The sequence below is a fragment of the Pan troglodytes genome, chromosome 15 (genome assembly GCF_028858775.2).
Source record: "Pan troglodytes isolate AG18354 chromosome 15, NHGRI_mPanTro3-v2.0_pri, whole genome shotgun sequence".
In the NCBI taxonomy this organism is placed as follows: Eukaryota; Metazoa; Chordata; class Mammalia; order Primates; family Hominidae; genus Pan; species Pan troglodytes.
The window spans coordinates 75637705-75653562 of NC_072413.2; the positions used below are offsets into that span (position 1 = coordinate 75637705).

General features: G+C 42.2%; 1 protein-coding gene and 1 pseudogene across 1 annotated transcript in view; one reads left to right on the plus strand and one right to left on the minus strand.

Moving 5' to 3' along the window:
- ALKBH1 (alkB homolog 1, histone H2A dioxygenase) overlaps positions 1–15858 on the minus strand; it is a 34882-nt gene that overhangs the window by 12894 nt on the left and 6130 nt on the right. The window contains exon 3 of the mRNA XM_510096.8: positions 8736–8898. Coding sequence (XP_510096.2) covers positions 8736–8898 — 163 coding nt within the window. The remainder of the gene's footprint in view (positions 1–8735; positions 8899–15858) is intronic.
- Positions 10550–11501, plus strand: LOC107968270 (zinc finger MYND domain-containing protein 19-like; annotated as a pseudogene).

Here is a 15858-nt window from a genome sequence, read left to right on the forward strand (position 1 = left end):
ACCCATGTAAGTGCATTAGACCCTCATTTTATATTCTCTTCTGAAAACCTGATTTCAATTCTTGCCTTTGTATTTTCTGAAAGTAAAGTAGCAACAACTCTTAATATCTGCCTTCAATATGTTGAGAGCAGGACTGGCCAGCACCAAACATTTCTTGTCTTAGTACTATTTAAGGACCCTTCTGGTTAATCATGGGCCTCCTGAGTAACAAAAATTCCAAGATTTGTTCTTGAACACTGTGAATAGTAAGACCAAAACCATTTAACATGCTTCCGGATCATTTTTAAGCATAAAATACTGAGAGAATCACTGAAGGGGGTGGGTTGTTCTCTTTTTAAACCTGACTTGTCCAAAAGGAGGTCAAGAAGGATCAGTACCAATACAACTCTCACCTTGAAGAATGCAGGAAATACGTTGGCACCTAATACATCTTTATCCAATTATCCAAAAGAATGTGTTCAAGCAAACATGACCCTAATTATTGGGTCTCACTAAAAAAGAAACATGCTATGCTCCCTGCTGCCTTCTCCAGGCACTAGCAGGATGATGGATGGGTGGGTTGGCCACCTTCTCCCCTGGTGAATGTGCTCATACAGCAGTTTGCTTGGTTTCTGTCATGGGTAAGCGCCTTATGTAAGCGTTGGCATTTCTCTTAGCAATTGTTTTTTTCTTTTTTGAGACAGAGTCTCGTTTTGTCGCCAGGCTGGAGTGCAGTGGCGTGATCTCAGCTCACTGCAACCTCCGCCTCCTGGGTTCAAGTGATTCTCCTGCCTCAGCCTCGCAAGTAGCTGGGACTACAAATGTGTGCCGCCATGCCCAGTTAATTTTTGTATTTTTAGTAGAGATGGGGTTTCACCACATTGGCCAGGATGGTCTCGATTTCTTGACCTTGTGATCCACCTGCCTTTGCCTCCCAAAGTGCTGGGATTACAGGCGTAAGCCACTGTGCCTGGCCACCCCATTCTTTCAGTGTTTGAGTGCTTCCAGTTTTCTCTCCCTTCTCAACTTGACACTCCACTGCAAATGGACATCCAATGCCACCGTAACTGCTAACATCCTTTTGCTATCCTGCAAATATTCAGTCTTATCTAACCGTCTTCTGTTCTAAACCTTCACCATTCATCCCAAGTCCTTAGTTTTGTTCTTATTTCCTTCTATGTCAGTGAGAAAACAGAAGCCTGCTCAAATGATCCAGTGAACAATTTCAACTTTCCTCCCCCACACCACTAAACTTCTCTAAATTTTCACCTGATCCTCCTGGTTTCAGAAGTGGTCCTACTTCTTTCTTCCAAAGCTAATTCTCTACCTATACTATATCCTATTTCCCTGACACAGCCTCTGAGGCCTTTCTCCATTAATAGAATGTTTCTTCTCATACTTTCAAGTACTCTTCTGAACTTGTTTTTTCCTCTTGGCCTTCAAACATGTTTAATACTCCTACATACTTAAGAATAGACAATAAAAACATTTTCTTTGTCACGTATGCAAGCTACCCTGCTTATACCTCACCTCCTTCTACCCCCTACCTATCTTTCCTTCCCTTTATAATTAAACTTTTAAAAAATTCAGCATTTGCCTTCCTCACTCTCTCCCCTCACCATAATCTGACTTTTGTTTACACCACTACTGAATCTAGTTTCTTAGTTTTCATTACACCAATTAATTGTCAAATCCTAGACCTATTTGACATGGCTGGCCCTTCTCTTCTTAAAACATTTTCCTGTCTTAGCCTCTAACAGCATTTCTTCTGTTTTTCCTCATATCCTTCTGGCTGCTTGGTGTCTTTTCCTGCTCTATTTTCTTCATCCTGTGATGCTTCCTGGGGCCACAGCCTTCTTTTCTATAGATGAGAAAGAAAAGTGAAAAGAAGAAAGAAAACCACATCTATTTTCAGCGCTTCACTATGGCCTTTACGTGTAACTCCTCATCTCATCTCTTTCTCTTCGTGTCCCTCTCACCCTTAGTTACTCCTAAGCTCGGTTCTGTATTTCCAAAATCATGCTGGACATCTCCACCTGGATACCCTACAGGCATTTCAAAAAACAGTATGGCCCCAACTACACTAAGGATAGTCTCTGCTCATTCTTTTCTTCTTTCAGTACTTATTTCCATTACAAGCCTCAGTATTACCCTCACTGCCATGTAGAAATCTGTAGGTAATTGTTAACTTTCTTTTCTCTCACTTTTTATAATTGCTTGGTAACTAAGTTCTGTAGACAACATCTTTTTGAGGCCTTTATCATCTTTTGCATGGATTAAACTAAATTTTTTTTTTTTTTTTTGAGACAGAGTCTCAATTGCTCTGCTTTTGCTCTGTCGCCAGGCTGGAGTGCAGTGGCGTGATCTCAGCTCACTGCAACCTCTCCTCCCAGATTCAAGGGATTCTTCTGCCTCAGCCTCCCGAGTAGCTAGGACTAGAGGTGCGTGCTGCCATGTCCGGATAATTTTTGTAGTTTTAGTAGAGACAGAGTTTCACCATGTTGGCCAGGATGGTCTTGATCTCTTGACCTCGTGATCCGTCCACCTCAGCCTCCCAGAGTGCTGGGATTACAGGTGTGAGCCACTGCACCCAGCCTTTTTTTTTTTTTTGAGACAGAGTCTCATTCTGTCGCGCAGGCTGGAGTAGGGTGGTGCGATCTTGGCTCACTGCAACCTCCACCTGCCGGGTTCAAGCGATTCTCCCACATTCAAGCGATTCTCTCACCTCAGTTTCCCTAGTAGCTGGGATTACAGGCGCCTGCCGCCATGCCCAGCTATTTTTTGTATTTTTAGTAGAGACGGGGTTTCACCATGTTGGCCAGGCAGGTCTTGAACTCCCGACCTCAGGTGATCCCCCCACCTCGACCTCCCAAAGTGCTGGGATTATAGGCGTGAGCCACCGCGCCTGGCCTGAACTAAATTCTTAATTGTGCTTTTTGCAACCACTGCATTTTCAGTCAATTTCCTCCACTACCACAGTTATTTTTCTGAAGTGAAAAATCTGTTATTAATCCTGATAAATACCCACTGTTAATAGGACAAAGTCCACACTCTTAGATGACATGCAGAGCCATTTATATTCTGGCTCTAACTAACCTTTCTAGTCTCATCTCCAAGCATTTCCCACAAGGTATGCTATTCTCATGTTTTTCATGGCCGTGCCTCTGACTATACAGTTTTCTCTACTGAAATGCTCTACTCCACTCTCAGCCTAGCAGATTTTTCCAATTTGTTTTTTCATACAGTTTACACTCACTTTTTCTGGGAAGTCTTTCTCCCAGCCATTTCCTATATCGCGCCCCCAAAGCACCTTGCAACTTCTATTCAAGTATACATGCTTTGGTATTGTAAATTCCTTATTTAAGTACCTGGGTTCCTCCTATAACAGTCCCTCCCTCACTGGCTTTTATTCTTCTTCATAGCTATCCTAGCATCACATATTTTCTAAGACACAAATGTACATTATTTAATAAATTAGTGAAAATAAGAAGAAAAGCTATACAGTCTCTAAATGATCCTTCTCAAATTTAGCATTGTTCTTATTGGACTAATAAAGAGGGAATATGAATTTAATTGAAATAATATTTACTGAGCACCTTCTAATATATACAAAGAACTGTGGTAAGAATCAAGGCTACAAAATTTTCAAGATGGGAGAGGAAGGCAATGGAAGGAGACAGGGGTAGATAACTCAATTCACTAGAATAAATGCTATACTAGCATTATAAACAGTCTTAAGTAGAAAGAGGAGAGGATTAATTCTGCTTCCACAATGAGGGTAACAGTGGGAAAAAAGCTTTCATATACATAAAAAGAGTATTTCATAAGCTAATTTACAGAACAAATAAAGCTAAGTTGTTATTTGGCAACTATGTTGCACTTAATTAAAAAAAATCAAGCAAAAAATTTAGAAAACAAAAAATAGACAGAAAATTGTAGTTCCGGCTATTCAGGGGGCTGAGGTGGGACAACTGCTTGAGCCCAGAAGTTCAAGGCAGCCTGGGCAACATAGCAAGACACCATCTCTAAAAAAAAGTGGCAATAAACAAACAAACAAACCAAAGCAAGAAGATAAAGAATGAGGGGAAGTAGGAGATTCTTGTTGACTGAATGATAAGTGAAGACTTTCTTCTAAGATGATATTAGAACAAAGACTTACAAGAAGCAAGACACTGTTGATCTAAGGGAAGAGCTTCCTAGGTAGAACAGCCTGTACAAAAAAAAAATCGTAAGCATGCCTAGTGTGTTTAAGGATAGCACTGGAGGTCAATGTGGCAGAAAAGAACAAATGAAAAGGAAATGAGGTAGGAGTGGTAGGAAATGAGAGTAGAGAGGTAGCTGTGGGCCAGGTCATCTCGGCCTTACAGCCATGGTTAAGAATTCTGGATTTTTTCTAAATGTGATGATGTTATGCAACAAAGAATTTGACTGGTCTTTGTCCCTGGCTCCTGGCAGGGAACTTCTAAACCCTTGAAATTTCCTGAGTGATAAAGTGTCACTGTTAATCAAGGTGGGCCCTTGGAACCACACCTGAGTTTGTGCTACGAAGGGAGGCTGGTTAGGGGGCTACTGCAGTGCTCTAGATAAGAAATGATGGCAGCTTAGACCAAGGCAGTTGTGATGGAGATGGTGAGAAATGACTGAATTTATTCTGGCTTTGAAGTCTGGAATATATACTAGAGGGTTGCATTTAAAGTTTTTTTAATCCTTGCACAGCAGCTGCATTCTATGTCTGGGATATGTCACGTTAGATTTACCTGGTCGCCTGTTGATGAACTCTTAGGCTGTTTTGCATTTTTTTTTTCTGTTACAAACAATGTCACAATGAAGATGTTTACACATAACTCTTTTTTTTTTTGAGACGGAGTTTCACTCTTGTTGCCCAGGCTGGAGTGCAATGGCGTGATCTCGGCTCACCACAACCTCCGCCTCCCGGGTTCAAGTGATTCTCCGGCCTCTGCCTCCTGAGTAGCTGGGATTATAGGCATGCGCCACCATGCCCGGCTAATTTTGTATTTTTAGTAGAGATGGGGTTTCACCATGTTGGTCAGGCTGGTCTCGAACTCCTGACCTCAGATGATCTGTCCAACTCGGCCTCCCAAAGTGCTGGGATTACAGGCATGAGCCACCGTGCCCGGCCTGCACATAACTCTTGTACACTTTTACAACAATCTCTAGCTACGCCATTCACTTTGGAAAAAAAAGAACAGAATTGAGGTACTCTAATTTTTTGAACAGCCCTTAAGTTCAAGTATTTTTTTAAATAATTTTTGTTTTTGCTTAAGTTCAAGTATTTCTTCTTCATTTCCTAAAGTTTTTTCTTCCCTGACCATAGAATTCTAGAAAATTAAAACCAAAAGGATCTTAGAGGTCCTTTACTTCAGTGGTTCTCAATGTCAGAGGATGTTATGATACCTAATCAAAATCTCCAGGGGAACTGTTTTGAACAACAGACTCTCTCCTGTTCTGAGAGACTCTGGCAAAGTTGGGAGAGCTGCCATGTACTGTCCACATGACCCTGACTGCCCATGATTCAATTACCTTGAATGGCTTATCCAGTCCAATACCTTCATTTCTTACATGAGGAAACTGAAGCACGTATCACATAGTGATACAATGAAAACTTGGCCTTAATCGATTTTCAGTGCTGCCAGTACAATGTCTTGAGCGTATCAATTTCTTCCAACCTTTGACAACATAAGGTATGACCATCAAATTTTTTATTTCTGCTAATTTATTAGACCAAAAAAAAAGGTATCTCACCATTGTTTACAGGATGATTTATTACAGAGATTCATCTGAGCTATCTTAAAAGACAGCTGGGATTTCTGCAGAGTCATATATCAGAAGGAAAAAAAATTACTTGAAAACACAGGCTGGTTTAATAGCAGTAGGTTCTCTTGGACTAATTTACTTAACCACGATCTTCCTCTCCACTGCTCTCAGTTGTGAAGAAGATACTACTAAAAGCTCATGGACAGGATTTTCCTCACTGCTCCTGTTGATACCATAACCTATAGACCAAGGTTTAAAAAAAACCACTGAATTTTACTTCTCCTTTCCCCTTAAGAAAATCTTCTCTTTACTCTGTTAGAATCGGCATGACAGTTTCTGAAAACTACAAAATTAAGGCCACGTAACACCAAACGGGACACAAAGTTGGTAAAATGGTTTTAACAGGCACTTTAAAGGACTTCTCACGTATTATCTTGTTTAATCTTCATACTATTCAATAAGGAAAGAATTGTTATGAGACACAGAAAGGTGAAGGAACTTGCTCAAGGTTACACAGCTATTAAGTGGTGGAGCTTGGATCTGAACACAGTCAGTCTGACTCCAGAACTGGTGCTCTACATTAGTGGTTCCCAACCTTTTTGGCACTGGGGACCAGTTTCATGGAAGAGAATTTGTCCATGGATGGAGTGGGGATGGGGGGTGGTTTGGGGATGAAAACTGTTCCATCTCAGATGAACAGGCATTCTCAATAAGGAGTGCGCAACCTAGATCCCTTGCATGTACAGTTCACAACAGGGTTTGCGCTCCTATGAGAATCTAATGCTGCTGCTGATCTGACAGGGGGCGAAGCTCAGGTGGTAATGCTTGGCTGTCTAGGTCTGCGGCCCCATGATTGGGGACCCCCCTGCTCTACATCACTAAAACCTTTACCATCTGGCCCAAATCCACCTCTCCTCCTTCATGTTTTACCAATTCCACCTACTCATGGCTTCCAGGAAGCATTTTCTATAATCTACCTCCAGCCTAGCTACTTAAGTGACCATTCCCATTATATCTTATAATGTCTATCCCTGCATCTACCAAATTGTATTTATTTATTTATTTATTTATTTATTTTTAGAGACAGTCTCTCCTCAGCCTGCCGAGTAGCTAGGACTACAGGCACACACCACTATGCCCAGCTAATTAAAAAACTTTTTTTGGGGCTGGGAAGTGCCTTACACCTGTAATCCCAGCACTTTGGGAGGCCGAGGTGGGCAGATCACCTGAGGTCGGGAGTTCGAGACCAGCCTGACCAACATGGAGAAACCCCTACCTCTACTAAAAATACAAAATTAGGCGGGTGTGGTGTCGCTTGCCTGTAATCCCAGCTACTCTGGAGGCTGAGGCAGGAGAATTGCTTGAACCCGGGAGGTAGAGGTTGCAGTGGGCCAAGATCATGCCATTGCACTCCAGCCTGGGCAACAAGAGCAAAACTCCGTCTCAAAAAAAAAAAAAAAAAAAAAAAAAAATTTTTTTTCATAGAGATGGGGTCTTGCTATGTTGCCCAGGCTGGTAACTCCAGGCCTCAAGTGTTCTTCTCACCTTGGCCTCCCAAAGTGTTGAGATTACAGGCATGAGCCACCAAGCCCAGACCCAAATTGTATCTAATTATCTGTTTGTATGTTTTTGAACATAACTAAAGTACAAATTTCTTGAAGACAGGAACTGTTTTTTATCTGCCTTTGAATCTCTAACACTAAAGCACAGTGTCTGACACATAGCAGAAACTCAATAGATAACAACTGAATAAACATAAGAAAGTACACATCCTATGCTCTTGTCTCGCAGGACGATTTATTCTGTCTTAAATATTGTATCTTTGCTCAGGCTGCTTTCTCTACTCAGTAGAGACTTTTTACTTTTCTGACTGGTAAACCCCTACTCATTTTTGAAGATTAGTTCAAATGGACAGTGAAAGGAGGATAACCCAATCAAAAAATCATTTTTTCAGGCCGGGCTTGGTGGCTCATGCCTGTAGTCTCAGCACTTTGGGAATCTGAGGCAGGGGGATCACTTGAGGTCAGGAATTGAGACCAGCCTGGCCAACATGGCGAAACCCCATCTCTACTAAAAATACAAAAATTGGTGGGGCGTGGTGGTGGATGCCTGTAATCCCAGCTACTCAGGAGACTGAGGCAGGAGAATCGTTTTAATCCAGGAGGCAGAGGTTGCAGTGAGCTGAGATCGCGCCACTGCACTCCAGCCTGGGTGACAGAGTGAGACTCTGTCTCAAAAAACAAAAAACAAACAAAAAATCATTTTTTCTTCGTTCACACTTCTACCCTGCCTGGAATAATTATTTCCTCCTCTATGCTCCCACAGTATTTTTCTAAACCCCATCATAACACTTTCTGAGCTCTACAGTAATTATTCTCATAGGTAATGCATTCTTGCCAGAGACTATGCACTACTGAGTGCAGGGAGGGTGCCTTTATCTTTCTGTGTCCAATGCCTAGCATCATGCCTGACACACTACTGACCCTCATTAAGTATTTGTGGAATGAATGAATGAATGTTGAAGCATGAAGGTGAAAGTATTAGTTATTCTCATGAGGAACAACTGACCTATCATAAAACGGCTAGTACCACTGAATCCATCTAGGAGGGTAGAAGCAAAGAGCTTTCGATGTTACTTTTCCTAGGATACCAAAAGCCTTCAAAGGAACTCACTTTAAGTAGAAAAAAATGGCTGAAGCTAATGGAAATGGATCATGTGATGATTAATGAGGATGAACTCAATTATCTAAGCTATGATAAGCAAGTCTTTAAAATGGATCTCAATTTACTATAACTGTCAAAGCATCTGTCCAAATGTTCCTGGGGAAAGAATACAACTGTGCTGTTTTTGCTTGGAAACAATGAAGGGAAAAAAAAACCCAGCCAGTCACTTTTACTGCATTGTTATAGAACAGTTCCTTCAAAGACCTGTGATGATCTGAGCTGAGTATTAACACTTCATTCTGATTGACAAGACTTACCTCAGGAACTCTTTGCTCTGTTCCCACAGATCTTGGGTCTCTTCTTTAGACATGTGTTTGTCCAGGTTACATACATTAGGTTTCTGGGAATATAACTTAAGGCACTGTTTCACCCAGTGCCACTGGTAACCTGGGAGGAAGGGGTTTGGGATAAAAATAAACCCTATACAAAAGATGGGTGGGAAAAAAAGAAGAGGGGGAAATTCTCCATCAGTTATTCAAATAATTTTGACATCTTTATACTCACTATTTTGTTATTTACTCCCCATATTTTTTTGGTCATGCTTCAAGTTAATGAACAGGTAGGTTTTGATGAACATTAGACATCTACCCCTATGCAAATGTGTCTGGCTTTCTGGGTATTCTCAAGAGAAATAAATATTCCACAACAACTGTTATCCCAAAGCAAACTTTAGAATTGGAAGTGGTAAAAGTACACCTCTAATTTTTATCAGGTCTTGACACTTAGAGTCATCCGAGACTTCTTTACCTCCCTATTTCATTTATTACAGGCATGATTACACGAAATCTTATAATGAATTTTAGCGAAAACATAGATTTGAAAGTCATCGTCTAATGAATGGCGTGCTCATTATTGGTCTATTTTCTCTCAGTTTCAAATCCACTCTTCTATACTTAGCTTCATAATATGGGGCTGAGACCCTGCCAACTACACTTCTTATTTGCCAGCTGGCTGTCTGCTAACCTGTGCCTATAAGGGTCACTAATGGAAGACTGGAGGGCGGAAGTTGGTTCTAATGTAGCTTTTCCACATCACTAGAATCAGCCTCATTATGTCCTCTCCTCAGAAGTCTAAGCCCCAGTTCCATGTAGTCCCTTTTCCAAGCTTCTCAATGTAGTAATCCCAAGCTCTTTTGTTGTTCTTCTCAGCTGCAGGGGTGACAGTTGCTTCCTGCAGTTACTGTCTCTGTAATATCTCAGTGTTTGCAAATTCCTGCAGTTAGTGTCTCTGTATTATCTCAGTGTTTGTAAACAACTACAGCATGTGTGTTAAAGATCTTTGTGACCTTGACAGCAACCTAACCTCATTTTTCTCTGTAAAAGATTAATAATAGGCCGGGCGTGGTGGCTCTCGCCTGTAATCCCAGCACTTTGGGAGGCTGAGGTGGGCGGATCACATGAGGTCAGGAGTTTGAGACCAGCCTCGCCAACATGGTGAAACCGTCTGTACTAAAATACAAAAATTAGTTGGGCATGGTGGCACGCACCTGTAATCCCAGCTACTCAGGAGGCTGAGGCAGAAAAAATCACTTGAACCCAGGAGGTGGAGGTTGTAGTGAGCCAAGATCACGTCACTGCACTCCAGCCTGGGCGACAGAGCCAGACTCTGTCTCAAAAACAAAAGATAAATAATAATATTTAACCGGAATCCTACGCATGGTAAAGATTCATTCATTCATCAAACACACAATATGTGCCAGGCACTTTCTTTCTTTCTTTTTTTGAGATGGGGGTCTCTCTCATCCTGTTGCCCAGGCTGGAGAACAGTGGTGTGATCTTGTTTCTCTGCAACCTCCGCCTCCCGGGTTCAAGTGATTCTCCTGCCTCAGTCTCCCAAGTAGCTGTGATTACAGGTGCCTGCCACTGTACCCAGCTAATTTTTTTTATTTTCAGTAGAGACGGGGTTTCACCATATTGGCCAGGCTGGTCTGTACTAGGCACTTTCTTAAGAATTAGAGGTCAGTGCCTGGGAGGTCTGGCATGAACAAGGTAAGCCGGGCCTGGTCTTGTCCTACCTGGGGCCTGCCTGGCCTGACCCTAGCCCTGGCCTTGTCCCAGCACCCCTGTCTCCCATGGGAGTGGCACTGCTGGCTGAGAGCATAGGCCTGGCCGTGACTGACTTCAAATTGGACATCACATGGCTCAGCTCATTGGCTGCGAGGGAGCTACCTGTGTAGCTGTACTAGTCAGGGACCTTACCCTCATGAGAGCTCTGTTCCTGTCACCAGTGGCTGTAGCTTCTGGTAGGAGAGAGTAGTATAGGCAGTATGCAGTCAGATAAAGACCAAATACGCTGATAGATGAGCAAAGATATCCTGCTGGTGGAGAGATACTCCTCTGAGGTCCAAATGGAAGTAGATGCAGATAGAAATGGTACTAAGATATTCAGGTATGCTTTCGACAAGCACTGAGGAAGAGGATTGGGAAGACTCCTTCATGAGTTGCTGTGGGAGCACAGAAGAGGCACGACCCCTGGGTTCCAGGTGGTACATCTCAATGCCCTGACTGAGACAACTGCCTGGACAACCTGTAGCTGGTGCTGTGGGGCTGGTGGCCCAAAGCCAAAGAGACCTCCAGAAGAGGTAGCAAAGCTTGTACTGGCTTGCAATTCAGCAGCTTCCCATGGACCCCAAAGAAGAGCAGTGACCTGTCCTAACTGTGACCTGGTACTATAACACCAATGGAGACGTGGTGGAAGAGTTGAATTCTTACACCTACTATAGTAGCATTACCCTTCCTGCACAGTGATTGAGAAGTAGCTCCAGGAGTTCAAAATCTGTGGGTGCTGCCAGGTGGCCCAGTACTGAGGCTCTGAGTGCCAGCAGGAGCGGGCTGGCCACCATGAAGCACTGTCAGGAGAGGAAGCACCCCTTCCAGCATGACCTCAGCTGGAGCAATGACGGGCAATGGAGCTGCACATGCTCGCAGTCCCTGGGCTCTACCTTGGACACAGCAGACAGACTGGTGGTTGAACTTGGAGGTGTTGAAAAAGCCAGCTGTGGGCCCAGAACAGCCACCAAGTGACTCTCGATGTCACTGGAAGTCTGTATGAAGATAGCGTCCCCTCCAGTCTTAATCTCCAGCAAAGACAACCAGGAGACTCTGGCCAGGATGTTTCTCATTATTTATACGTTAATAGGTTTGTAAATTCATGTGCAGGTTTTTTGGGAGGAGGCACTGAGTGGGGTAGAAATTACAAATAAAATCATTTGCTGTAATAAAAAAAAAAAAAAAAAAAGAATTAGAAGCCGGGCATGGTGGCTTGGCCGATGCCTGTAATCCTAGCACTTGAAAGGCCAAGGCAGGCAGATCACTTGAGCTCAGGAATTCGAGACCAGCCTGGGCAGCATGGTGAAACCCTGTCTCTACAAAAAATACAAAAATTAGCCAGGCGTGGTGGCATACACAGGTAGTCCCAGCTATTTGGGAGGCTAAGGTGGGAGGATCACTTGAACCCAGGAGGCACAGGTTGCAGTGAGCCAAGACTGCACCACTGTACTCCAGCCTGGGTGACAAAAACAGACTGCCTCAAAAGAAAAAAAAAGAATTAGAGATAAAGTGATAAAAAACCTTGTCTGGAGAGGGGGCAATAAAGACAAGTTAAACTCCTTTTTGTAAGACCAGCTATGAAAGAAAATAAAAGCTTAGGCATAGTCATAGAAAAATAGAGTTAAGAGGGTAGTTTTTGGTTTTTAAGGACTGGCAAGACCTAAGTATGCTTACAGATTGTGAAGAAAGAGCCAACAGGGAAGAGCCACTTGGAAACAAGAGAGGAAAGAAATAGAGCAAGGTCTTGAAAGCTGGAAGAGGTTTAAGAAGGTGAGATGGATCAAGAGGGTAGAGAGACTGGCTTTGAACTAAAGGAACTCCTCCTCTACGACTGGATGGTGGAAATGAGAACATTTGCTTATAAGTGTTGGGGGCATTGAAGGCTCAAAGGGTTTGTGCCTGAGGGACTCAGTTTTCCCAATAAGATAAATAGCAAGGTCATCTCAACAAAAGTGAGCATGGTTGGACAGGTCCTGAGGAACAAGAAGGAATCCAAGCAATGATATAAAAGCCAAGCATCATATATTAGTGTAATGTTCCCCTTGCAAAAGGATTTTAAAAACAGATGAACAGACTAAAGCTTAAGGATTTCTGAATTAAATGCTGGCAATAATTTGAAGGTCTTCTTCAGTTCCTGGTTGAACTCCAGATCTAGTCCAGACCAGAGGTCAGCAAATGTTTTCTGTCAAGAACTAGATAGTAAAGACTAGGCTTTGACAGTTATTTGGTCTCTTTATTTTTATTTTTTTGAGACAGAGTCTTGCTCTGTCACCCAGGCACAATCTTGGCTCACTGCCACCTCCACCTCCCTGGTTCAAGCGATTCTTCTGCCTCAGCCTCCTGAGTAGATGAGATTACAGGTTTGGACTACCATGCCTGGCTAATTTTTGTATTTTAATTTATTTTCTATTTTTATTTTTTAGTAGAGACGGCATTTTGACATGTTGGCCAGGCTGGTCTTGAACTCCTGGCCTCAACTGATCTGCCCGCCTCGGATTCCCAAAGTGCTGGGATTACAGGCCTGAGCCACTGCGCTTGCCCTTAGTCTCTTTAGCACTCAATTCTGTCACTGTAGCCAGAAAGTAGCCATACATAGTAAGTAAACAAAAAGGTGTGGCTGTATTCCAATAAAATGTATTTACAATAAAACTGCAGTTTGCCAAGTCCTGGCATAGACTATTAGCAATAACGACACATTTTATGGAAATATCCTTAGGGAGAATTACTATGGAAAGCAGACAGTAAAGACACTGAGCCGAGAGCCTAAAACAGAAACAACTTTGTTATTACTTAACTACTTTTCCTCTTTTCTCTTTGGCATATAATTTAGTCATAAATTAATGGAATAATGATAAAGTTTAATAACAGCAATTAACAATAAGTAAGTTTATTCCTAAGTCATTAATTATAGTAGCTGCTAAAAATAACTAGATGCCTACAAGCGTCAGACACTGTGCCAGCAACCTTATGCTATCTCATTAATCTTCAGTAACTCTATGAGGAAGTTATTAATCCAGTTTTGCAGATAAGAGAACAGAATTTCAGAGGGGTAACATGGCTTCACTGATTCATCCCTCTCTCGTGGCCCATCACAAGGCTAGCACACATTTGGGATAAGACAAACAAACAATCTGGGATACGACAAACAGAGTTGGATTTGTGGCCATGGAACAAGCAAAACCAGTAAGCCCACATAAGCAACAAACCTATGCTCTTTGCATTAAATATTAGGTTCTGGCTGGGCGCGGTGGCTCATGCCTGTAATCCCAGCACTTTGGGAGGCAAGGAGGGCGGATCATGAGGTCAGGAGATCAAGACCATCCTGGCTAACACAATGAAACCCCGTCTCTACTAAAAAATACAAAAAATTAGCCGGGCGTGGTGGCGGGCGCCTGAAGTCTCAGCTACTTGGGAGGCTGAGGCAGGAGAATGGCGTGAACCCGGGAGGTGGAGCTTGCAGTGAGCAGAGATCGCGCCACTGCACTCCAGCCTGGGCGACAAGCAAGACTCCGTCTCAAAAAATAAATAAATAAATAAAAATAAATAAATAAATACTAGGCTCTAACCAAACAAATCTCTGAACAATATCATCAATGGTCCACTATCAGAATTTCAAAGAGATTTAAAACCACATACGGCTCAGCTGAAAGGAGGTTATGCCATCGTAGAAATACATAGGAAATAACCTGAAGATTCCTCTACTGTACTAAATCTTACTAAAAGCACTTAAAATTCTATGTCTAGATTCTTGCAGATATAGAAAAAAACTAGACAGCTTAGAGATATTCAATGTGGACAGGTTCCTCATTGCAGTTGATTAATCCTGTTCCACCATTTAATATTATCAATAGCATACACTCCAAATTAAACCTCATGACCAAAGTCAATGAGCTTTTGGCATCAAGGAAACCTCATACAGACAAAGATTTTTACCAGTAATCTGATTTTTCATATGTCTTCTAAAGTAGCTCCAAAATACATTTGGATTTTATGTTTCATTTATCAGTAAAATTCTCCAAATAGTTTGGGAGAATGATAGGATCATCAATATTATGGAAAAAGATAGGAAACCCCCCGACAACCTACCACCTGCTATCACCACAATTTCACGAAATAAAGAATATTATAATATTCCCAAACATATTAGACTAAAGGAATAATACTTCTGGTTTAGTCCAAGCTTGAATGGTGACAGGAAATTTAACATCTCTTTAGGCAGTCCATTTTAGACAACTGTTGTCTTCTTTTTAGTGGGTTAAAATCTGCCTCCTAGCCAGGCACAGTGGTTCAGGTCTGTAATCCCAGCACTCTGGGAGGCCGAGGCAGGGGGATCACTTGAGTCCAGGAGGTCCAGACTAGCCTGAGCAACATAGTGGGACCCCATCTCTACAAAAAATCAAAAAAAAAAAAAAATTAGCTGGACATGGTGGTGCAAGCCAATGGTCCCAGCTACTAGGCAGGCTGAGGTGGGAGTAACCTTTAAGCCTGGGAGGTCAGGGCTGCAGTGAAGCGTGATTGTGCTACTGCACCCCACTGGGTGACAGAATGAGACCCTGTCTCAAGAAAACAAACAAAACCAAACTCTGCCTATCTTGCATCTACATGTTCTCCAGATTAAAAAAAAAATCTGCCTCTCTATAATTTTCAGTCATTGGTCTTGGGTTCTGACACCTAGAGCAACCCCAAATCATTTTTAAGTGCTTGATAAATGCACTGATCTAAGCAGTTAACATATACATTAACATTTAATCCTCATAAGAACCTTATGAAGTAGGTACTATTTTTATATACATTTTACATATGATGAAACTGAGGGCAAGAGAATTTAAAAACTTGCCCAAAGTCTTACAGTTAGTAGATGGCAGAGCCAGGATATGAACCCAGGTAACCTGGCACCAGAACCTACGCCTTAACCACTGGTGTGCACTGCTTCCCACCACTTCTTGTGCAGGACAATTTTTCAATGTTTAATGCTGTCATGTTCCCCCATAAGTCTTTTCTTCCCTAGATTCTGTTTCTGGTTTCCAGGCCTATTATCCTCTTGCTCAAGAGGATGTGTCCTCACACAAGTGTGAGGACAGGTTGTAGTATACTCAGCTTCCTTCAGATTAAGTCAGATCCAGAAGTAAACACAATCCTTTTGATCAACTCAGAGTAAGAAGAGACTGTTCTCTCCTGTATTTTGGACATTATATTTCTATTAAATACAGCTTATAGGGGAAAGTAAGTAAAAAATAAATAAATAAAATAAACACAGCTTATAATGGCAAGAGAGACAGAATAAACTCTCCAAGGATATAATGAGACACCCACCCAAAAGATGTGGCTTAAT